We start from the raw sequence: 24363 nt of genomic DNA, 5'->3' as shown, positions 1-24363 counted from the left end.
GGCCGCGCGCTGTTTCACGCAAACGCGCGATGTCCTTCTTTTGTTGCAGCGCCACCTATCCTATTCAGAAAAAGGTCGGGTCACGCCTGCGCGAAAAGAGCCTAACGTTTTTTTTACTTCGCCGGAAAAGGAAATCTCCGCGACCGGGATTAATTTGTGCGAAAATTCCAGGCCGTTTGTACAAAAGTCAAACTGCAGATCTGTTAGGGTGCGCAAAACAGTGATGTAGTTTGTCAAACCTTTATTATTTATTTAAAAAAGGCATACGGCTTAGAAAATTTGTGCTGACTAACACAGACTTGCAATATCATTACTTAAAAATCAACAATACCCCTGCGCCTTTAAAATGCATTGTGTTTTTATTTTTTTTTTGTGTCCTTTAAAATGCTTTTGACTTTTTTGTTGCTAAACGCTAATACTCAAATCGCTAGGTGTCACTGTAGGTCACGTTACCACTTCAATTTGGAAATGGGCGGGACAGAGAATACTTGAACGCGATAAGTAGCATTTAACTTACCAGGTCCTTAATTTCAATCTGGGCCATATTCCGACAAATTTAGGACACATTCTGATTTTTTAGACGTTATTACGTATTAGTCTTATTTCGGTCTTAATCCAATTGTATTTTATTCCCACGTTTATGTCGTTCTTATTTAGGTATTATGGCTGGATTCCTTAAGTGGTGTTTTTTATATTTCTTTTTTAAATACTCTACAAGGTTTTGAAATCTGCTTTGCTTTAGTTAAAACCAATTCAAATAAAACCACTATTTCAGAGTGACTACCATGTTCAAACTTGATAAGTCAATAAATTTAAAACATACCTTTTTATTTTTTTAGCGTTACTCGACTATCCTAGATATCCCACTTTTCGTGTTTTCAAACTTATTTAAAAAGTGTGCGTGTTTTCAAAACTTATATTAAAAAGAAATAAAACACAACATTGTTGCATCTAAGCGGCGTTTATTGGAGTGTGATCAGGAAATTAGGCCTGTCGAAGTTCGTTTTGCGAGAAACGACTGTTTTGCTAACTGCGACCAAAACTGAAGCGAGCAAAAATCGAGCTGTGAAAAAAACGCTACCATGATCTAATGATAACGCGGCAGTTCTACAAATGATCAAAAACGTTTCGGTAGTACAAACAACAATGTTCAGGCTTTTTTTAAGCATGGTGTTTTTGCACAATGTTATTGGTACAAAGATGTAGAAAACAAGGAATTGTTGATTTTTTTAAAACGAAATTTATCAGAATCGAAAACATCGAAGTCCTAATCGATTTTTTATAGCGATAGGTGTGTGGAGTTAAACTGTTGACAGTTAAAACGGTGTGTTGATGGTGGTTAAAATAATAGTCAGCAAAACAATGCGATCAGCGAAACTTAATGATAGGGGCGAACGCACAACGAAGATACAATACAATCAAGCAATGAAAAAGCAGTGCATCATGCGGCGATTATTGCAAGTGATGACGTGACAATGATGACGTAGTACGCTGGTGACGTGTTAGGTGTGATGCCAGTGAATAGGTAAGTTCTCGGTCAGTAGTTTAGTGAGTGTTTATCATGAGGGTGAAACGGTTAAATGGTTATGGTTGACTCAATACAGCACCACTTCTTATGCTGAGAGTGACATTAGTTGTTGATCAGAAACAGTTCGAGCGCGTTAATAAGCGTAAACAACCACAGCGTTAAGAATGTACAATACTTTAATTAAAAAAGCTGGTTATTATCGGTTATCTAAGTAAAAGCGCATGGTATCAAAAAGCAGTTTGTTAGTGTTAATCGCACCGAAGCATGCGCGAAGCATTTCACCAGGACAGGTTAGTTTGGCGTGAAGAAGGGCCAGGTTTTTTTTTTGAGGTCAAAGGCAGCGGGCAAAATGCATTGAAGAAGCGCGGAGTTTCCGACGCGTTTTGTAAACAGCTCGATCAGCGAAACTTACTCGGGTGGCGATTTGGCGTTTCAGGGCCAGTTAACATGGCTATTCAAAAAATCAGCCGGCACTCTATTTTCTTCGCAAAAGGTTAACAATATGGTTCCGTCCAAAAAGTGGCCCCGAAAACCGGGCTTTTGCGCTCGAAAGCGGACGACATGCATAATGCATATTTGCAATGCCTCTCGCTCGCGGGAAAAGCTATTTAAAGGTAGTCACATAATGTACTTTGAGGTCGGACAAGGTCCCGGGTTCTTTGGCCTGCACGCAGTTAACGCATTACGACCTGTGTTAATCTTATCGGGTGGTACGCACACGGAAAAATACCCTTCCGTAAGGCTGCGATTTTAAGCGATCAGTCGCATTTTACCCAAATTAAACAGGATTACATTTTTATAACGTGAAATACTTTGCCATTAGGGCGCTTTGCGAAAACGCGTTTGAGCGGTGTTATAACGCAAAACATAAATGTTTATGGCACGCGCGGACTGTGGTTGGTCTTTGGTGTGTGGCACAAATACAAAAGGAAACCTGCAACGGCGTTCGGACACAGCTGAGGAAAACGTCACAGTTTTACAAGAAGCATTGACGTAGACGTACCAAGGCGCCTGCGCACAGCACACGCACGTTTGGAAACCAAGGCGGACGCAAAATACAACGGACACATTTTTTGTCTAAAATCAGCAAATCGCTTATTTAATTGCCTTACGGCTGTTTATCTCCCCATGAGATATTTTTAAACGGATGAAGCCTATTTGTAGGGACAGGTATTTGCGTCCGTATACGTGCGTAACGTGTGCACGCGCCTCGAGGCGGAAGCAGCAGCAACGAATAACGACAAATGGGCGAAAATCAGTCAACGCGATCCGCGAGCGGAAGGCGAGTTCAGGCGACTGGTATCTTTGTGGTGACAATGTACAATGAGAGCACGAACGCTCGCGCGCAAGACAACGACAATATGCGAAAAAACGAAGGGAAGCGACTTGATAACGACGTTTGAGCATGCAACGCCAAGCGATATACGACGGTTGTAAATCTGATGGAAAATATTCCAGCGGTAAAAAAAATTGAAGGTCTTTATGCAACTTTTCATTAGCAGCAAAGAAATGTTCCTTTAAGAATTGCGGGCTTTCTCTTATATGTAGTCCATCACGGCACAGATAACAATCTGGAGTTGGCGACAGGGCCACACTTTTTGCGTATGTTGAAATACGTTAGATCAGTGGTTCTTTTTATATGGTAGGCTTATTCAAAAACAAATAACGCAAGTTTAATGTTATAGGGATTGGCGCAATATAAATTGTCTTGTCACAATAAACCGATTTATAGTTTTAAATGTTCAACTAACGTCGTGTGTAAAGGTTTTTAATTTAAGTTTTGGTTTTACTTGGCTTTAAAACGTCTGTTTTCTAAGCTGCTGGTACGAAGCCAGAAAGGGGTATGAACCATTCATAAAACGAACCAGCAACGGAAACGCGAACGTACATCGGTTCGCACAAAATCAAAGCACCACGAATAGACAAAAACGCGCACAAAGCTGAAAACAATTATATGAAAAAGCGACGAAACGACGGCGAGAATGTACAGTAACTTGACAATTGATATGAAAGCGAAAAGCAGGCCGTAAAAAAGGAGCGATCGACGTTGAAAGTTCCCTAAACCGAATTGTTTATGGCGGCGGGCCAGCGACGAAAGGATGACACGAATTTGCGAGCGGCGGCCAGGCTTACAAGACAACAACACAGAAAAAGCACCGAGCTATCATCATTCGTCAGGAGATTTTGCAGCGGCAGGAAAAACTTGAAACTTCTTTGGAGAGCGACAAACACTGGCATACCCGGGTAAAAGTCAAAACCCTCAGCTAATCGCACAATTAGGCCAAAAACTTTGAAATGTAAGTATAGCAAAATAAATGCAGCAATACCCCACGCTTTTTGACGACTCATTTTCCGAAGGTCAACCAATCAAAATTGCTACTGAAAGAAATCGAATACAACAGCGCGAATAAAAATAACCCAGGCGGAACTACAAACCTCAACCGTTATAAAACTAAGAACCCGTAGAAAACACAGCTGCAGCAAACACAGGGCAGGTCTCATTTAAAAAATGTCGTTTTTTAACCCACGGAAAGGGCATTCAAGTCTACTCCTTTTGCTCCCTCTGCTCTTTCTGCTTCTTTTTCTTGAGGAAGCTAAGCGACCTCCTCTTCTTCTTATCTTTCTTGTCTCCTCCTCCATGTTTGGTCTCCGGAGATCCTCCGTTGGTTCTTAGCACGACCTCATCCGTCTTCTTTCCTGCTTCCTGCTGCTTCTGCGCTCGCTCCGACTTTTGTGTCTTCTCTTTTGTTCCAGTCGGAAGAGCGGCCACAGCCTCCGACTCCCGATTCGGAGGTGGGGACACCGGAGCGGGCTGTTCTTCTTCTTCCTCGGTGGATGCGACTTGGTGAACTGGGGATTGGGTTTCGTCAGCTGAGACTGGAAGGGAATACGGGGGAGAAATGTTATAGGAAAAGTCTAGGCTGGGTAACAACATAGTTTTTTTCGTTTTTCACAGAGGGAAACTCATCAGGTTTGGGTACTACAAGTTATCAGGCTTAGTTCAAAAAACCTACGAAATTTTGGCTTTGTTTAAAAAAATATGAAATTTTGCAAGGCTGAGTCAATCTGAGACTGGGAGGAAATACAGAGAAGAGAAGAAATATTTTTACAGAGTAGAAATATTTATATTTTAGGAAAAGTCTAGGCTGGATAACAAGGACAGTGCATAGGCCGCGTGTGTAATAAAAGAACGTGTTATAATTTTTCGTTTTTTTAACGAGTTAAACTCATCAGGCAAAGTTAGGCACTAAAAGTTATCAGGCTATCGTTGTTAAAATTAACTACGAAACTTTGCAAGAAAACGCACCAAGGCTTATCTAAAGGTGAGTAGAGGCCAGGCTTTTAGAGATAATTATAAATAATTTTATGAAGTCTACAAAATATTGTTAAACCAGCTTGGATGGATGTCAAGTAATACAAGAACGTATAATAATTTTTCGTTTATCTAATTTAAACCTATCGGGAAAAGTAAGGCACTAAAAGTCATGGGACCAGGCTATTTACAACAAATGCAAAAATTTGCCCGAAAACACACTAAGGCTGCAAAGATGAATAGAGGTCAGGTATTTATAAATATATATCATGTAAATGGCATATATAAACTTTCCTAAACTAGATTTTTTCCCTTTTGAATTTTGCCAATTTTAAAATGTTTTTTTATTTACTCAGGTTTATTTATCATACACTATAATTGGGGGGTCGCGCAAGTTATCGAAAACTTAAAGGGGGTCGCGAGAACAAAAAGGTTGAGAACCACTGATATAAAGGGTATACACACTTGTGCTGTTTGATGAGCAAAATGTATATAGAAAACTACTTACTGCGTTTTTTTTATTAAACTTTTTTTCACTTTTAAAGTATACACCAAGATTGTAATTAGACCTTCATGGACGAAGCACGGGGAATTTAAAAATCTTCTAAGTCTAAGAAACATTTTCAAACCGGCTTGTATGGAAGCCAAACTCACATTCCTGTGCGTTGTCCGAACTCGCCGAATCCGGTGCATTCGCCTCAGCACCGCTGCTACCTCTGGCCGGAGAATCGTACGTCACATCCGGTTTGGCCTGGGGTTCCGGGGCATTTGGGGCAGCGTCGTGCGAGGGTGATTGGCTCGCTGGGGGCTCGGGGGATTGCGCAATCTCGGCCTCGGAGCTTGTTTTGTCTCCGTCTGCGAAAGACGAAAAGATTACAGGCTTTATGACAATTAATTTAGTTACTCATCCTTGGTTAATCTGTGAGTAAGCAATTCAAAGTTTTGATGTTAAGAATGACATTTTGATGCATGTGTCATTTACTGTCGCGTTTTTCCGCCAGGCCATTTTACCATTGACAAATTTTTTAAATGTTGTTTTTTCATTAATTACAAAGCTAACAGCTTACGTTGGTTTACATTCACAATACAATCAGCAGATCAAACAAAGTAGTTAATCACAAAAAAACGTATTTTAATTGCATGTAAAATTTAAGTAAACTGCATTCATTTGTTTTCTGGAAAATATAAAGCAAGGGGGCTTAGAAAACCGGAGGGTAATCTAGCTCCGATAAGCGTTTGAGGCAAACGCGGCGTAGGATCGCGACCGACTGTACTGACTTTGCGGCGAGGAACCGGCCTAAATCCACTTCAAAGTTTGTTAGACATAAGCACAATTATTACGTTTTAAAAAAACAAAAAAACAGAAAGCGTGACAATTGCGTTTGCGTATGCAGGCTCACATATTTTGAGCTTTGACTATCGGCAACATTACCACAAATAAGGACACTTGTTTTGAACAGGTGAAACAACACTTTCCTTTCGAAAGAGGATCATAATCTATTTGACTAAAACTAACTCAACATTTGCATTTTTATTAGTTGTCCAGCGGATTTTGTTTACGATTTGTAGAAAGTACATGTCGCCTTTGCAAACGAGACAAGCGCCTTGCAAAAATGTCATTCTAAACATTAGGTTGGTTCAAGTGAGTTTATTTGAGCGGAATGAAGCGGTCATTGATTTACAACATGGTGCACGTGACGCAATAATAACGCCAAATTAATAACCCCATGGACATTGCACCTGAAACAGTTACATCTGTTTGGCCGTAATTGGTGTCATTTACAAAGTTTGAATATTTTAAAGGTGTTTAGAGCTTTTTAAAGATTTGAAACGTTTCCGGCTTCATTATTTTAAACATGATTAAAAAATAACAAGGATTCCATGGGGATCAAAAGCCTTTCTATTTTCCCAGTCTTTGCGACATTTGAGCATTGTTAATGTATGACCAGTTGACCACGATACTTAATCGTAGTGAACTTTTACGACTGTTGTGTTTTATTGGCTGCAATGTTCTGGTGCGGTTAAGTGCGTTGGTCTAATTTACGATGCCCCACAATAATTGCGCAGTACGATTTACAAGGGGCGTCAATCGTTTTCGTTGTCAAAGACACCACAGTACTCTGTAAGGTAACGATTTTTTAGGTACGTAATCACACTTGGTATTGGTTTCACCTAGTAACCTATCTTGTACTCATATTTTTATGACCTATATATAAACCCGATATAAGATGAGTATTTGAGGCTAAACTAACTTTTAGTTTTCATTGCATGACAAAGCATCCTAGGAAGCGCTAACGATCTCTTAGAGCGCAAAACATTACATACCAGAAAGGACGGTCTTCTGGTATTCTTTAAGCTCGTTCTCCGACACAGCGTTGAACGGGTTTGGAGGACCCTGGTGCGACACCACGTGTACGTCGTGACCTTTCTCGATGATTCCTTTGCTGGCGGTCGACACCCGGTCGCCCTGGCAACAGACAAAACGCAGTGACGAAAGAGTAATTATCGTCAATCCATTTAAAGAAAAAATAGACAGTAATAAGGTATCGAAAGAGTGCCAATACGACGACCTGACATTAAATATCAATCCAGATTCGGGGTATTTAAAGTAGTATTAAGGTTTACACGCGATAGTGTTTTTAAACTTTATTTTAAGCCATGCATTTGTGGTATTTCAAGCCCCTAATGAGTTCGTATTAACATTTCAAATAAGACCAGCTCTTTTTTTCAACCTATTTTCACCAGCGGTGAAAAATGGCAAGAATATTAAGGGAAAAATGAAAACAGGCTGGGGTTTTAAGGTGACCACGTAGAGTAACCGGTCATGTGTAAGTGTAGACGATTTTTTTCTCTGGCTCAAACGTATGACCTAATCTTCGTAATTTTCCAAACCATAGAAATCAATACATGCCATATTCGTTTTTAATCTATATAAAACTTACACTCTCATCGTATGCTACATTTAAAAACAGTGCATGAAAAAACTGTTTCAGTCAAAAAAAGTGAGATGATATTGTTGTTGCAAGCTCAAAGCAGGCAAAATCAAAATATAGAAAAAAATGGAGTTAATAAACACGTTATTACAGTATAAGGAGGTCGTGAAACACCGCTTCAAAGCAGAATTCGAATAAACGCGGGATGAGCTTAGATTAGCGCTCTTTCAAGTTATTGCCACCAATTTTCAAACACACAAGCTGCGGCAAAGAGCCACCGTGGCCCATTGCCACGCAGCTATAGCGAAGACAACTTGCGTTTCATGAACTTGAACGCAATATCCTCCGATAAAAATCCCACAAAACCATGTACGAGCTATGTGCGATGATGTAATGCGGAAACAAACCGCATGCTTCAAGAACACGTTGTTCAGGATTGCAAACCGGAATGACAATAAAACATGGATGACAAAGCACGGGCAAAAGTAATGCATGAACGGGCAGCAGGAGTAACGAGTGCTTCGTATGTAATACCTCTTCTATAAAGGGACTTAGGAGCAAGCCGGCAACATCGTCGAAAGTGGATGACAGATAGGAGTCGGAAAAACACTTTACCAAAGATATAATAGTTACGCTTAGCATTGGTTATTCGAGTTAGTAAGACACAAAACGAAAAACCATGGCCTTGTTTCGCCTTAACAAGTAAAATCTCCCATAAGATGAAAAATTTGAGCAACGATTGTATCAAAGAACCGAAAATTACCAACGTACAGCTAGGTTATTTCGTTTCAGTTTCAAGAAAACCCTTACTTATCAGACCATATAAACAATTGGTAAAATATCCAGATGCATATTTAACAAACCTTCGCGTTTGTTTTCAATACAAAGGCAGTTTTTGTGGGTAGTTTTAAACTTTATACCTACAAAACCTAAATCGAAGTTAACAAAATTTTGGTAAAATCACTTTTAAAGCTGCTATTTCACTATTAAATGCCCTCCTCTTTTACCAACGCCTCTATAAATTTACATTTTATTACACTACACGCCATCGCTGCACCATACTTCAACAATAAACCTGGTCAGGACGAAAAGCCAATCGGATAAATTCAACCACCACGATACGTCGAGATCAATTTACTTACCGGTGCCGATCGATCGGGGGAAACCCCATGCAGAAGTTGCGACTGCGGTCCTGGTCGGTTCATGTCCCGACGTCCCTGGCCCCGTATCTAAAAAAAAATGCAAACAGCATTGGCGATTTTTACCGGTAAGTAACTTGAATAACAGAAAAGCAAAAACAAAAAGCGTTTTTATAATATTCGTTGTTTTATTCCACGCTTTTCTTACATGTTCGTTTTTGCGTACTAAAGTAACATATTTTATTTATTTGAATCAGAATATGTCATAAATTACATATTTCAATGTGCACCGTTTAATTTCGTTTTTTCAAGTCTGAAGATTAATTGCGTTTATTCGAAAAAAATATTTGGGAACGAGGTGACATCGTTAAATAAATATTATTGCCGTTAATCTCGTTTATCTTCAATTTAACAATGAGTTTGGTTGGCGCGGTAGAGCTCAACTTGGATACAGCCTCTGCTTGAAAAATAACACGCTGAAAATACGGGCAAGCAAAAACGGTACTTGCTTGGAGGCGGATTAATCGGCCGTCTGCGGGCTGATAACTTAATCTCCGGATTGCGCGGAGACCCTGAATACACGCGCGGGGATTGAGGCGTCTTTGACTACTTAAAAGATTGCTCCCGGGCCAGTTGGTGGCGGGCAATTTCACATGCGCGCGTTCTGGGTCATGATCGAATTCTTTTAGTTTGATAGGGATTTTGATTATTTTGGGAACAACGCAGCTGTTTGTTCGATTTGGTTAAGGTGTATTTACCGGTTAACACCTGCTTTAAATGTATTGTTCAAAGCGGCTACAATTTTACGTTTGATGATTGGCCTTAGTTAAACCTAAGCAGTGTTGTAATAAAAACACACCGAACAACAATCAGTAATGCCATTAATTGAGTATCAACTTTTCACACAGGACTTCAAACTTCGATAAAACCGGCGTAAATAGGTCTATAGTGGCAAACAAGGCAAAATGAACCCCATGAAAAAAGCACCACGAAGAAAGACTTCTCGAAATCGCCTCGCCCAAAATGTGCCGACCACTCCACACCCCTGCTCTACCCATCTTATCCCACTGCCTCGCTACTTAGCAAGATGATATGCTATTTTAAAAGCTGCACGCTTACGCTTTTCCTGGTCTGTAGCACTTCCCTAGGGTCGGTGTTTGTGGGCACGAACTGGTTGGGGTTGGTAATGTGAACTGCGTTGCTGGAAGAGGGGCGGGTGTCGTCACTTCGCTTCCACTTGAAATAGGCAGAAATGTTTTAAGTAAAATACTCGTGAGTTGGCCACATATTTTCTGAAATAGATTCACATACATATTAATCGATATTTATTCAGGTACAATGCTAGTACAACCTACCTTTAGTGAATAAAAGTCGCTGATTTAAATAGTGTTTTTCCTCAATTGTTTTTTCATATGGCACCTTAAGTATAATTAATACTTTTAGATGGCACCCTAAGAATTAACCTTGTAAAAAACAACTCTGGCGCCAGAGTGGGATTTAAATTCACATCCTTAACAGAACGGGTCTAATGCTTTGTTGACTGATAGATCTTGCGGGGTGAGAAAGCCTAGATGGCGAGACAAAACAAAATAGATGCCTGTAATAAAACGGATCTCTTCCAAAACCTTGTAAGAGGTGCTATAATGTCTAAACCAGTGATTGTTCAAGTTTTTTAACCAGGCCCTACGAGAACGAATATGTTTTGCTCTATCATTATAAAAACAAACTTGCTTCACATTTTTTTCCACGCCCCACATGGAGAACAACCGGTCTTAACTCTTGAAGCAAGCTCGCCATTTAAAATTCAACGTTTTGTGAGACAAGTTTCGTATTTCTGAAGATATGCTGCTTTTCTGAAGATATTCAACTTCACAACATAACTCGCACCAAAATCTTCCTAATCTCAAACCTTGGTTTTGGTCCGCGGGCTGACGTCACCGTTTTGGGAGGACGCGGAGGAGCCCACTCCTCCCACTCCCTCCTCCTGGCTCTCCACTACTCTCGTGTAGGTGTTGGGGGAATTCACCCAGTGTGAGTGGCCGTCGATCCTTCGCAGCGAACCGCGAGCCTCTGTGAAACAGATTTTCAATGTAGGTACACTATACACGGATCTGTAATGTACCTTGATAATCAAACTGCTAGTTTTCATTCAATAACTGAAAATTTTGATAATGAATTGCAGAGCCAAAAAGGTCGAGTAGATTAATGACCGAAGATGATACAAGCTCGTATCGAAACGTCTTCATCAAGATGACGTCGATCTAATCGATCATTTTGGCTTTGCAGTTCATTATCAAGATTTCCAATTACCGGATGAAAACTAGCACTTCAAAATTTGGGATCCTAACTTTTATTTTAGAGACTGTCAGTGTCTAAACCATCTTTTCCCTATTTTTTATTCTTTACCCAACCCGTTTCGAAATGTTTTTTACTTCGAAATAAACTGTTCTTAACCTGTACAAATATTACGTTACACGAGAAAGGGCCGGATGACACGTTACTTGGAATCAAAGAATAAACCTGTATCTTAGGTATCCTGTCATTTTACCAGGGCAGCGGTTTGACATTTTCAATTAGAGACTTGGTGCTAAAAAAATGTTTCTAAAATATTCGCCAGTAAATTGTGCCGGATTTAAGGTTAATAAAAAGCATGCACTTCTAAAAGTGATGGAATTCGGGATTTTAGTATAAGCATAAGTTTTACAAAAAATGTGACTAAATTACTTTATGAAGTAAAGTCATGAACATGTAACTGTTAAAAAGAGTAGGCTCATTTATGGCGTCATCCCCCCAAAAAATTGTCTAAACTGGTCTAATTTTTAGGGGTCCGCGAAAAAAAAGAACCCCCGCTTTAATGCAATACTGAAACAATCCTTTTCACCTGCAATTTCTTCTGGAAGTGGCGACCCGGGGTTGAAGACGTAGGCGGGCACTTCGACGTCACTGCGCATGCGCGGCTTGCGCTGGAACACGACTGGGTTCTTGTAAGTGTAGCCGGAACGGTAACCCTAAAAAACAACATGACAAAGGAAAATGTAAAAGGAATAGGATAATTAGCTATTTGGCTCCATATTTCGTCAAGATTTTTATACCTTGCCACAGATTTTCGTTATCAGTATAACATTAGGTAGCCCTTCTCGACGGCCTAATGGGCTACGTTATATTTTGTTTTTACCCTTTCTGACGTACAATGTAGACCTAATGTATTTTGCAAATAACCTTGACCTTTGTAAAAACAAATGTCGAGCTCAAACACCTGACAAGTCACAGAAGAATGGTCCAGCAATGCTAGTGTTAAGGTCAGACCATTGATTCATTGGAATAAAGGTAAACTGGCGATGCCTTTGCATGCAAAATTTATATGTATGTATATTGTATATCTTTGCTAAACATCTTTCAAATGTGTCTCTTCTTAACACTAGCATTGCGAGACCATTCGGCTATTCTGAAGTACAAATTGGCATTCTGATATATTTTTAGTGAGACTGAGACTTCTACGGTATAACGAAGGTGTTGTCAGGTTTTTACCAAAGTCCAGTGATCAATTTCAGCATAAGTTGAAAAAAAGGGCTACACAGATCACTAGCTCGCGGTTTTCAGGGGTCTTCTGATGACCCCAAATTGGGTTTAAACAGTTTTTTGCCGTAGGTAATTTCAAGCTTTGCAAAGCTTAAGGTTTTAAATTCCATTATTTACCTAATTCAATTGTTACGGACACACCAGGCGACTCTGTCAACTTTTCACATCTGCTCACAGGAGCTGGGTGTCACTTAGCTACTCGACAATCTTTCAGGGGCTGTACAGGGACTTAAAGCACCGGTTTAACGTTTCAGTAGTCCGCGTTTTGAAAATAAAAGTAGTAGAAATCATCCACCCAGGATCTATTGCGCAAAACCACCACAGTAATGTTAACTTTAGAAAAATACATTAACCAACGAACTATCTTCCTTAAGTTGGAGGGGAACGTTTTAACATAGAGCGTCGTGGTCTAAAACTTAACTGTATGTTAGGACAGAGTTGTCTTTACAACTTGGCATGCTGTATGTTTTAAATTACTGTGTTATTTTACAAGCAGATATACTGTATAATACGATGTTTTTTTTCTACTGCCGTAACAACAACCTGGATTGGAAGGTCAAAAAAGAAAATTCTCCCTTGACCTCATATAAATTTGTGGAGGAACGTGAAAAAGCGACAAATTTAAACACAAGCCTGACGCTAAGCGACGTAACCTGGCCTTAACCACTAAAATAACAAAAAAACGAACCATGTCGTCGAGCATTCGGACTAGGGACTCGAAGAGCATTTCCCCGACTCCCCACTGGATCCCGGTATCCTTGCCTGCTGTGACATCCTTCTTCCCAACGTCCTCGGTGCGTGACTTGAGCGCGGATCGGTCGAGTCGTATGAGCTGCTTGTGTGGCATGCACGACATCGCCTTCACCTGAGAGCAAAGGTAACGAGATTTATTGAGAGTTTTGGATGATTTGCAACGAGCATTGGTACGAGATACGCCAATCTAGCTTAACCCAGGGTTCTCAAACTTTTTGGACTCTATCGCCTGTTGGATTTTCAGGTTTCGAAAGAAATCATTTCGGTCAAATTGACCTATGTTTATTAAGGCCAAATAATAATTTAATATACCTTGCTCTTAGCGCCTGTGGCAGATTTTGGATTCTCAGTCGATAATGCGGCAAAGAATAAATATAACTTACTACAGGGACAAAGATATTACATTTGCGTAAATTTTCCTAAAATTCACATAAAATATGAAAGCCAAGTGCCACCTGAAAAGGCTTGGCGTACGGCTAGTGGTACGTGTAGGACTGTAGGGTACTGCGTTATAGACGTAATTCCATGTCAGCAATGCGCATTGACTGGACATTTGGGGGATTGAAGATGGTTCATGAAATTGGCCAAACGCAAGAACCAGTTAAGGACCATAAAGCAGCAACTGTTGTCGATTAAAAGAGTCTTACACCTTGTTACGCTTCTGGTTTTGGTTAACAAACCTGTGTTGCCTCTTGATAAAAAAAACCTTAAAGTAAGCGAGAAAAACCGTCTGATTTTTAGGAATTTCGCCAAGAGGATTTGTTTTTTTGTTTCGACGTTAATGTCGTTTTCAATAATAAAATAGGTAACAATTTTTTGCCTAGTATGGACTTTTTCCGTTGGAGGAAAACTATGAAGACCGCGCAATGGGTGAGATCGATTTTAATCAATCGACAACTCCACATCAGCAGCACTATTTGTTGAATTTAGTAAAATTATAACAGACTCTGCTGGATAGGAGAAAATGCAAGCTATATGTATCTGCCAAACACGCCTATCGCCACGTGCATAAAATAAAAAGTAAATATCGTTCGAGTTTGTAGAAACCTAAAACAAAACGCTGTTGCCAAATAAAATGGTCTGAAACTAACGTTGTAAACTGCACACCAGTCATATTCAAATGCAGATTTATTTCTTACTAAAAAGATACATAGTTAACCGAACCGACCCGAACCAATAGGTCAAATGTCCACCTGAACAAACAGATAAAACGACTCTAAAGATTAGGAAGTGCCCATCGCGACGGTCGACCCAGATGTAACAAAGAGACGTGAGATTATAGCGTTTAATTTTGTTTAATTTTTGAAGGCGCGTGGCCCGATTACAATAAAAGGCCTAATAAAACTCAGAGCGTGAAATAAATTGTAACAAAATAAAAGCGACATGGCCAAGTTAAACAAAATTTTGCAATTCCCCCTGGATACACTTTGTCTCTGGTGGTGAATTATTATTTTCAATCGCGAGTTCAAGCCTAGGACATCCGATGTTTTGGCATTATACCTAATGGGTGAGATAAACTAGAGGGGCAATCACATTTACCAAAGATGATGAATTTAAATACAGCCATTCTTTAATTGTTTTTTGCTGGGTTACTGACCTAATAATTTCTGAGACTTTTTATCTTGTTTGGTTAAACAAAAAACAGCCTGTTTTTGTATTTTGACACCTAACCTTCCCAATACCCATTCTGAATCCTACGCATTTTGTCAGAGAACTTTTCAAGTGACGAACTCAAGTCTTAGCGGTATGACGAGAAGTAAGTCGAAATCTAACCGCAAGCTATTTTGGCCCCGTGTCTTCTTTCGCACGAGAATCTTAAGCCGAACTGAACTGACTTCATGGGCTGTTTTGGAATTTCAAAAGATTTTAGTTTGCCAGCTTTAGTTCTAACAAAACGTGGTTTCGGACAAGGAAACCATAATAGCCTAACAATGAATGTCAAAGCCGAATAGGTCGAGTAAACATCTACTTGATACAGACGATTCGATACGCACTTATATCATCATCGGTTGAAGTGCGTATCGTAACGCCTTTATCAAGATAATGGCAATTTACTCGACCTATTTGGCTTTCACGTTCATTATTAAGCCGCATTACAAACTCGTCCATAGTGTAGCGAAGAATAGTTTCTTTAATGTTCTTTACATTGCACAAAATACAAATGTATAAACACATTTCCATAATTAAAGTCTTTAGCTGGCGACCCGTAGTTTCGATGCTGGAAAGGTTGGTGTACTTTACGGTCGAAAAAAGCTGACAATTCTATAAAGTTTCACGCACCTGTGCGCTGCACGCCAGCATGGTGAAGTAGAGGTAGTGGAAGGCTTCCTCGACCGTTTCACCGCAAGCAACAAGCCCGTGGTTTCGCAGGATCATCACCTGTCGCACAAAAACGCCACGTTACTGAGTGTCATGCGAGATAACTATATTAAAGAACGTAGTAGCTATGTTGAAATGAATAAAGAGTTATTCGAAACGCTCAAAATTATACCTACTAACAAGCGAAGTGTGCCTGGCTTACAATCCTCTGCGTTCAAAATGCAGCTTACTTAAATCATTGTAAGAAAACAATTAGGTTGGACGGAAATTCACAAACGATGTCTTTACATTGATGGCGAGTGTTATTTCGTCCGAGCAAGCGCTGATTAGTAAAACTCATTTAGTGTAAATTTTAATTCAATGTAAACCCTGCGCTCACTTCATTCGGAAAAAAGTTACAAATAATTGTGGGTAAAATAAAAGACTGTTGAACTTTTGCTCCGTATCTGTTGGAAAACACCGTATTGCTCGTTTATTTTAGCTGTATTGTGTTGATGTAGGTTACCACAAAAAACTAAAACAAAACAGTCTGTGTTAAAAAGGTGAAGCTGCTGCAGCGCTGCTTAAAAGCAAACATATATAAAAAACGCAGTTGAGCGATTTTAATCCTATTAAGAACATCACTTTATTTGTTTTTTCTGTTTTCAGGTATTTGAATTCAAATTAATTCCCAGGTACCTTGTTGTTTGGTCCGAGGTTCTTCTGAATGGCTTTCTTCTCCTTTTGGTCGACCAGGATCCCGTGGTAGTTGTGATAGGACACTTCTCCCACCAGCATCGACTCCTGCGAGATTGGAAGGAGACCACATTCCATGCTGGAGACCTAAAAAGTAATAAAATAACAGTTGGTTGTGTGGGTAAGGGCATGATTAACTAAGTGAAAATATTTACATCAATGTCAGTTTATGGAACTAGTTAAATAAGTGTTGACATCTTGACAGTTAGAAGCTTGTGGAGTTTAATTAGCTTTACAATAGTGGAAATACTATTTTGGATTAGTAATGAAACTAGTTTTAGGATTTTTTAAATAACTTTGGTAGCGTAAAAGAACATAAGATGGTGCACATGACTTTCAGAGATTTCAATTCACGAAACACTTGAGACACACTTAAGGCACAAAGTGTGAATGGTAGGCTGTAGTTAATGGATAGGCAAAGGCAAAACCTCTTTTAAGAAGAAGCAGTCAAGTTTCAAGAATACAAATTGCTTTGAAACACGGATTTTTGTTATATAAAAATAATGAAGAATATTTACTAAAATTAACAAAAACTATCTTAGTCATTATGTTAGAGAGGAAACATTATTTAAAAAAAATGAAACCAAGCCTGTTGCAATGAACAGAGATTGGAACAAATCAATGAGTCAGTGTGTGGTTCAGTAAAGGGAGTAAATCATAGCACCTTAACACTAGTGTATGACTCACTTCACTTTTACAGGCAATGTACACAAAATGTTTGTAAAGGCACAAAATGATCAGCCTGTAGCAACAAGGTGGCTGGTGGGTAATAAATTGAATGGTATAACACAAATATAGCACAGTGTGTTGTAGCCTAGGTTTAACGAGCACTCTACAGTCCACATATGTAGTTATGTGTACATGTGGTTAATGTGAATGATATTTTAACATTGCCACATAAGTAAAAGGCTTCATAATTATGTATGGCATTTCACAACCAAAAATTACACCAAATGCTTTTGGCCATCGTTATATGAGCCTACTATTAAAAAAATAAACATTTTTTCTTTACAAATAAATTTTAGATTATTAATATTAAATGTTACTCAATTATATAATATATGAAGTTAACTTTCAGCAAAAGTTAGGGTCATCTAAAAATATTGGAAATGGCATTCAAAATAGGGAACATTTTTAAATAGCTGGTCTGTCCAGATCATTAGCTGACCAACTGAAAAGCATCTATCCATCAGATAAGACACCACTCAAGTGGTTGGCTACTCACTGCAAGGACGTCGCTGGTATGCACATGAATGACACAGTGCAGGTCAGGCCTGGCTGAGTGGATGGCTGAATGCAAGGTGTAGCCTGCAGCGTTGTACCCGAGGGTTGTGGAGCCGGCATCTAACACCTCTCCTTGCATGTTAATCTGGAGCCAAAAGACAACAACAAGGAAGTTTAAATGTGTCTTACTCGCTACTTAAAGACCTAGAGCACAGAACAGTTTTCAAAGCTATTTTTTTATCAGTTTATAAACAAACTTGTTCATCCATCTGTTTTATAAAATTATATTTCAACGAAACAAAGTAATCCACAAAGTTAACATTTTTGTGTAATACACATAAATATATACTTTTTAAGTTTTAAGATGCGTTAAGATGTTCTAAATCACAATATTGGTAATGCATCTTTTTACACATTAAGTTACGCACAACAAAAAAATTAAAATAAGATTTATATAACTTTTTCAACCCTTAAATAAATAAATAAAACTGCAATTATTTAGAAATTAGAATCATCACTATTTATCACCTAGATAAAAAAATAGTGGACTCATAAGATGTTTTATAAAGTTCTTTCAAAAATATATTTGTTTTTCATGTCAATATTTTGTTCAACAATAATAATAATGAATGGCATGTGCATGTTATTGTTTGTGCATCTCTAAACCATGTTATAAAACAATTATTTCAGGTTTCAAACAGGTTCCAAAAATGATTTAAATTTAGAAAGTTAATCAAATAAAAACAAAAAAGGGCTAGTAAGAGTATTGGCAAGAATAAATCTTTTCCAACAGATTGCCTGATGCCACACCATTGTTTGCAGTAAACAAATGCCACATCGAAATGGGAGGCAGTGTGACATAGTAAACAAAGGGGGCAACAAAAGGTTCTTTACAGGCCGTTGATTTGGTGGGCGGCGCAGGGCTTTACATTGGGTCTGCTTGCAAAACAATTCAAATGGTCCTGTACAAACAGAACTGAAGTTCAGTGGGACTGTGGTTTTGAAGATGGTCGCTTTTGTTATTTAAGGTGCCTGACTTGGAATCACTGATCTGTGAACCTTTCAACACATGTTGGCAAAGCGGCATTCACATTGCAATTCTAAAGTGTGCCCAAATTCATTCACCATGAAAAAGCGTTTCGCAACAATACCCTTTAAAGGCAGTGTGTAAGTTTCAAGTGACACAACTAATATATACCATGAATTAGAGCTGAACATCAGAATGATACAAATTTAGGCGACTTTTTTTGTGTGTTTACTGCTTACAAGAAATATTACCTCATTGTAATATACCTTATGGTAAAATTCAATCATCACACAGTTAAACTAAAACACCGCTTAAAATACCTTAAGCAGTTTTGACGCAGACACTTCATGGTAGAGGAGTCCAAATGGATTTATCAAGAAATGTTCATGCTCTTGACTCACTCTTACCTAAAGAGAAAAATGAAAAGTGTTTATCACACAGAGCAAACAATCCTGAAACTGGCCAGAGGTAAAGAAGAAGCACTGTGCACTCCGAATCAGAAAGGCTAAAATTAACGGATATATTAAACCAGTGCTCTTCAATCTTTCTCTTTTAAATAATTTTGTATATATACCTTACAAATAGCAATGCACAAGAACCACGACGGTTTGTCTGGGGGCATGAAAAAAAAATAAACAAGTAACCTTAGAGATTGCTGTTCTAGTCAAAACACAGGTGCAAATGTGCTACAGGAATTGGGTCAAAAAACATTCAAGGATGTAAAGTGTTCACATGAATCACAAACATTTTTTGCATTTAATAGGTATACAGAAGCAGGAAATATTGATAGTATAAAGAAATGATTTTGTCAAACAATCGTGAGCCATTTTCCAACAGCTTTATGGTTCCGTCATATAAGTTTACTGCAAGCGCAAAAAATCATCTAATGCGAATCTTTAAACTTTCATGTTAACTGCGATAAAACACCCAGATTTTTACGAAAGCGATATTCAATAATTTAGCAGAATTAGAAGTTTTCAGTCCACATGGTTAGCCTATGAGCACTCATACAATAACAAACTTTGAGGAATGCAATAATTTTTTTTTGTTTTTACAGTTAAGTCAACGAAAATTATGACTTGAAATAGGCCTTTAATGTATAATGTTATGTTGATATTTAACCAACACAAAACATACACAAACAAATGCTACAAAGTATTTTTTTGTTATTGCATCACAAAACAGGCATGTACTAATTTTGACTCAACTTATATACACCCTTTCTATACCTTTTGTCAGTTGCATACCATAGCTTTTTATCGGATTTCTACTTGGATATATGGTATACCTCGTTGAAGAGCACTATATTAAACTATTAAATTGTAAAACAAAAGATAATCATAAACCAACAATTAAAGTACAAAATTGTGCTGTAAAAAATCATCATTTATCATTTCAAATATATAATCAGAAACAGCAGTGGTTTATGTTGAGATTTTAAATTTAATTGCTATATATAATACGAAAAAGGCATTAGCAGGTTCCACTTACAGTTATATGATTGAAAATGGTGTTGGACCAACCATAGAGGTCCACAATGCGATAAAGGGCAGCAAGTTTACATCGCAAAACTCTCTCCCCTTTGGTGTAAAGTGAAGAATCCGCTAGTGAGATATCATTGATGGGAGAAACACAGCCGATACCTGATTAGAATATTATTTTACAATGTTAAAAATGTGTCACATACTAACAACCATTACAATATTGCTAATTTAACTTTCTTTTCTTTTTAAATAACAGAAAACTTAAAACTAATTAATTTACAACAAAGTGACTGATGACATGGCAGATTCTCTTAAAAATATACACATACATAATGAATGATACAATGTGATAGTATTATTCTGAATGGGTTTGTGGTTGAGGTGTTTAACATAGTAAGAATATGAATGATTTTGTATTTCTGAATCACATCTGAAGGCATATATATTGTAAATTGTGTAACCTATCTGTTTAAATATAATTTCTTTTTTAAAATTACTAACTAAAATCAACTTGAGAAAATCTTGAATACTAATCAAGTAGAAAAATAACTACACATTAAATACAAAAATAACTACAATTTATTACAAATGTGAAAGTTAATTGGTATGCATTACAACATTTTGTCTAAATAATACTCAAAAATATTTATGAGTATAGGTATTCTTCACTTTACATTTTTATAACCACAGCAAACATATATATAATTAAAATATAATTAACATACAAATTTAATATTACAACAGTTAACATTCGATCATCAATGCCATAGATAAACGTACAGGTGAATTATGCATCCTACACCAATTAGGTAAATGCAGCTCTAATCTATAATTGGTAGGTCTAAAATGTACATGAGTCCATCTATGCATGTGCATTTCAAGAGGGAGAGGCAAGACACCAATTAGAAGGCTTCAAAACATATTTCAGTTTGAAAGCACTTTTGAGAGTGCGGCTAATATTAATCATGCATCTGCAGTGAACTAAGTAATAATTCATTAGCTGCAGTTGTCCTTTACTTAATGAATGAAAATGCAAATTATACACCAAGAGTATGTGATCACCTGCTTTCATCCCAAGCATGGTACCTCCTACAGTTTCCAGTAAACAAAAACATAACAATTTAAGCTATAAACAAAAATACTTTTCAAAACAATTATATTAAAAAAGGCTTTATAATTCTTGGCACGCTACAATATCTTCCAACTTCAAGTACAATTCTTGTTTCAGTTGTTTTTTTAGCTAAGAAGTAGCAGTGCTTTCACCAAATCACACATTTAAACATTAACCAAATGATAGTTGAGCAGTGCCAAACTTGACAGTGAGTCAACTTTGTGAAAACGCGGCAAGACTTAATTTATGATTTACAATACACAGATTATATTGCTGCTAGCTCATTATCTATGTTCGTGTGAGCACACATTACCGTTGGGCAGACCTAACCTTTGCAAACACTAGTGTCAAACAAAGGAGAACACACATCAGTGCATGGTAAGTGAAAAACCTAAGGTACTACGCCCTTTTATGCTAACGAGCCAGTCATAAGCTATGAGAACAAAGCATAAGATTACCTTGCTGAAAACTCCGATTATTAGGGGAAAAGAAATTGGCTATTTCCTTTGCAATCACATGGCCCCCACCATGGCCAGATCTCAACAAATCTGTGACCACTGTTTCCAGCTCTTCTTTAAATGCCTAGAAAACAAAAAGCACAGCGGACTAGCTCATTGTATTAAAATATATAATAAAACATAGACACTTGTAACTCCTAATACAATTCATAAAAGGTTGCAAACTGATTACAAAACTGGGAGACTGTTATTGCTTTGCTGTTGATTCACCAACACCTTTCCTACTCGACTGTGTCTCAATCAGACAATCTTTAATTATTGATTTACTCTAACAAGTCTCAAGAGATTTGTGCAGTCAATCCTGTTCATTTCGCATAAAATCACATTATAACCAGGCTTTGAGTTCAATATCGTTATTGCGTTTTAAAATACAAGTATTTGTGACTTCTTTTCACATAGGATGGTATGGACTTTTGGCCGACCTATTAAGCCAAATTGCTTCCTCAAGTGGTAGACATGGACATATTTGGCGACACTGAACATTACAACAACTGTCAAGTTTCTTGTCAAAGTCAAACTTACTGGACTGGTGAGAACATTAGACACTCGCTTTGTCTGTCCAAGAGAATTGACGTCTTTTTCAATATTAGTGGGACGTTTTATTGGTTGAATCCCAAGTTGCTCTTGAACTGATGGGCCATAATTCGACACAGGAGATTCCATTGCCATTTGCTTGTATTAAATCCTCTGGTTGCACTTTATTATAATCCCATGGACATAAGCAGAGCATCAAACCATCAAATCTGGTGAAATCAACTTACAGACACAATAATAAACCTGGCATAAAATATTGCAAACCAAAGGTTATTGGAATGCAAGTTGTGATGTAGATACATAATCTCTTATGTATAAGGAACAGTAGGTAAAACGTAATAAGAATACAATATTTATAGAATACATTTAAAACGACTTGTGCATTGGAATAATAAAATTATAAATATTTATATGATAAAAATAAATCTTTATGCGTACAATAACACTGAAACATATATACATTAACCGACAGAAGATTCTATATTTTTACCAGCAAGCCAAAAACCTCTAAAATATTAAAATTAGGCCAAACGCCAGATCCGGTTATAAACATAACTTTTCAAATTAACAAAAAAGGCTTTTCGCCTGCTACACATATTGAAGCTCATTAACATGGTTAAATGTTGTACGTTACATATGATAAACGAAAACGTGGTTTGAAGCAACCAACAATAGTACAAGCTAGTTACACGTCAAAGACAACGTGTATTCCTATGGGAAACGACTACTGTGAAAAATACGTCTGTCTTATTCAATGGTTATTTTAAAAAATAGTCGCTTAAAAGGACTAAACTGACTGTCCTACTGAAACGAACCTGTGCTGACAATAATAAGCGAAAACATTTGCCAAGTTGTTTACATCTGCACGCTGGCGATGTAAATAGCCTGGCAGTCAGTCAACCAGTCGGAGTAGACGAAACGTCATATTAAAAAAAGCGTTGCCCGCCATTTCCACCGTATGCACACAGCGAGGCGAAAGCCCTTCACTTCGTTGTCGCCTGGGCGCTGACGTAATCTAGTTTGCTTATCAAACACGGAACATTGGGGCAAGAAAGACCGGGGAGATCATTTTCGTACCCACGCCGCCTCGCTCTTGCCGGACCTGCTTTGAATGGGTTTCTCGCCGCCACTACAATAGAACGACTGCTGCACAAAGCAAAGTTCCCTGCTGTGTTTATTATTGCAGTCGCTGGCCAATTTACAGACAGACAGCGGCATCGCGAATGAGCAAAATCTATATTGCCCTTGGATTTTCTTGAAGCCTGTTGAAATCGCATTTAACGCTTTGGCCCTTATTTTATGTTTCGCTGTGGAGATATCGTCGTAAATCGCTCGTTCATCTCTAGAGGATTGCTAGGCAAGTTCTCGAGCAAAATGTGACGAGTCAACTTAACATTCTCTTGGGGCCGTATGATAACGAGTTGGCGCAAAGTTCTCTAAGGGAAATATTTAATCTATATATAAAGTAATTCGTTTAAACAGGCGGTCGATAAAAAAAGCGTATGCTTCGCAAAAGACCCTTGCCTTGTGTAAATCAGTAGGCTACAGTTAAAAATCGCATTAAGCAAAAGTTTTTAGCTTTTTATAAGGTCTCGCCAACATATGTAAACTTCAAAGTTTATCAGCCTTTCATCAGCTATCAATTTGGCCAACCTTCAAATCGTTTTATTTAATCATGGTGAAAAAACTCTGGGAAGAATCATCGTATCAATGGTGACACACCACTGCACCTGTAATTAAAAAATATTCTTCTGATTTAATTCCTATGTGGGATGTTTTGGACCCAAACTACACAGTCCGAAAACAACAACTTAATTAGCCTACTATGTTAAAATAAACTCAACATTTTAACCTGAAATGTGCAAATTTTAAGTTTACCATGCTATTGGGTCTTAGTTTGCGTTTTAAGAAGTTTTAAATATCAAGAAGTATAGTTGACTTTTGATTTTCTAACGAAATTACCTACCCACGTAGAAAACTCTAGTCAGGATCGTAAAACATGGTTAAAATAGCTTGCTAATGAATTTAAAGCCAAAAAGGTCGAGTAGATCGACAGCATCTTGAATAGGGCTGCGGAGTCAGTTAAAAATAACCCGAGCTATTTCACCTTTACAATTTCCAGTTGGCGGCCATATCAGTTTTAAAATTTGGTACTGCGCATGCGCA

General features: G+C 38.0%; 1 protein-coding gene across 1 annotated transcript; it reads right to left on the bottom strand.

The window, feature by feature from the left end:
* Window positions 1-4073: 4073 nt before the first annotated feature.
* On the bottom strand, window positions 4074-22436 carry LOC146163709 (alpha-adducin-like). Its single transcript, XM_083380572.1, has 17 exons — window positions 22186-22436; window positions 21604-21727; window positions 21097-21123; window positions 20042-20193; window positions 18871-18957; window positions 17525-17668; window positions 16243-16386; window positions 15526-15624; window positions 13181-13357; window positions 11795-11921; window positions 10823-10983; window positions 10033-10149; window positions 8917-9003; window positions 8309-8383; window positions 7167-7308; window positions 5496-5696; window positions 4074-4405 (listed from the first exon to the last, which is right to left on the bottom strand). The coding sequence occupies exons 1-17, from the start codon at window positions 22330-22332 to the stop codon at window positions 4074-4076; spliced, it is 2343 nt and encodes a 780-aa protein (XP_083236698.1). The 5' UTR covers window positions 22333-22436.
* Window positions 22437-24363: the final 1927 nt, after the last annotated feature.

Source organism: Ascidiella aspersa, chromosome 2 (genome assembly GCF_963924565.1).
Source record: "Ascidiella aspersa chromosome 2, kaAscAspe10.2, whole genome shotgun sequence".
NCBI classification, from domain to species: Eukaryota; Metazoa; Chordata; class Ascidiacea; order Phlebobranchia; family Ascidiidae; genus Ascidiella; species Ascidiella aspersa.
This window is presented reverse-complemented; position numbering and strand designations above follow the sequence as displayed.

Coding starts and splice junctions, on each gene's coding strand:
- LOC146163709 (XM_083380572.1), bottom strand. CDS start 22,332: ATGGCAATGGAATCTCCTGTGTCGAATTATGGCCCATCAGTTCAAGAG. Junction 9,004..10,032: donor TGCTACAGACCAGGAAAAGC/GTAAGCGTGCAG, acceptor ATTTTTTTTTAG/ATACGGGGCCAGGGACGTCG. Junction 5,697..7,166: donor CCAGAAGACCGTCCTTTCTG/GTATGTAATGTT, acceptor CGTCTTTCGCAG/ACGGAGACAAAACAAGCTCC.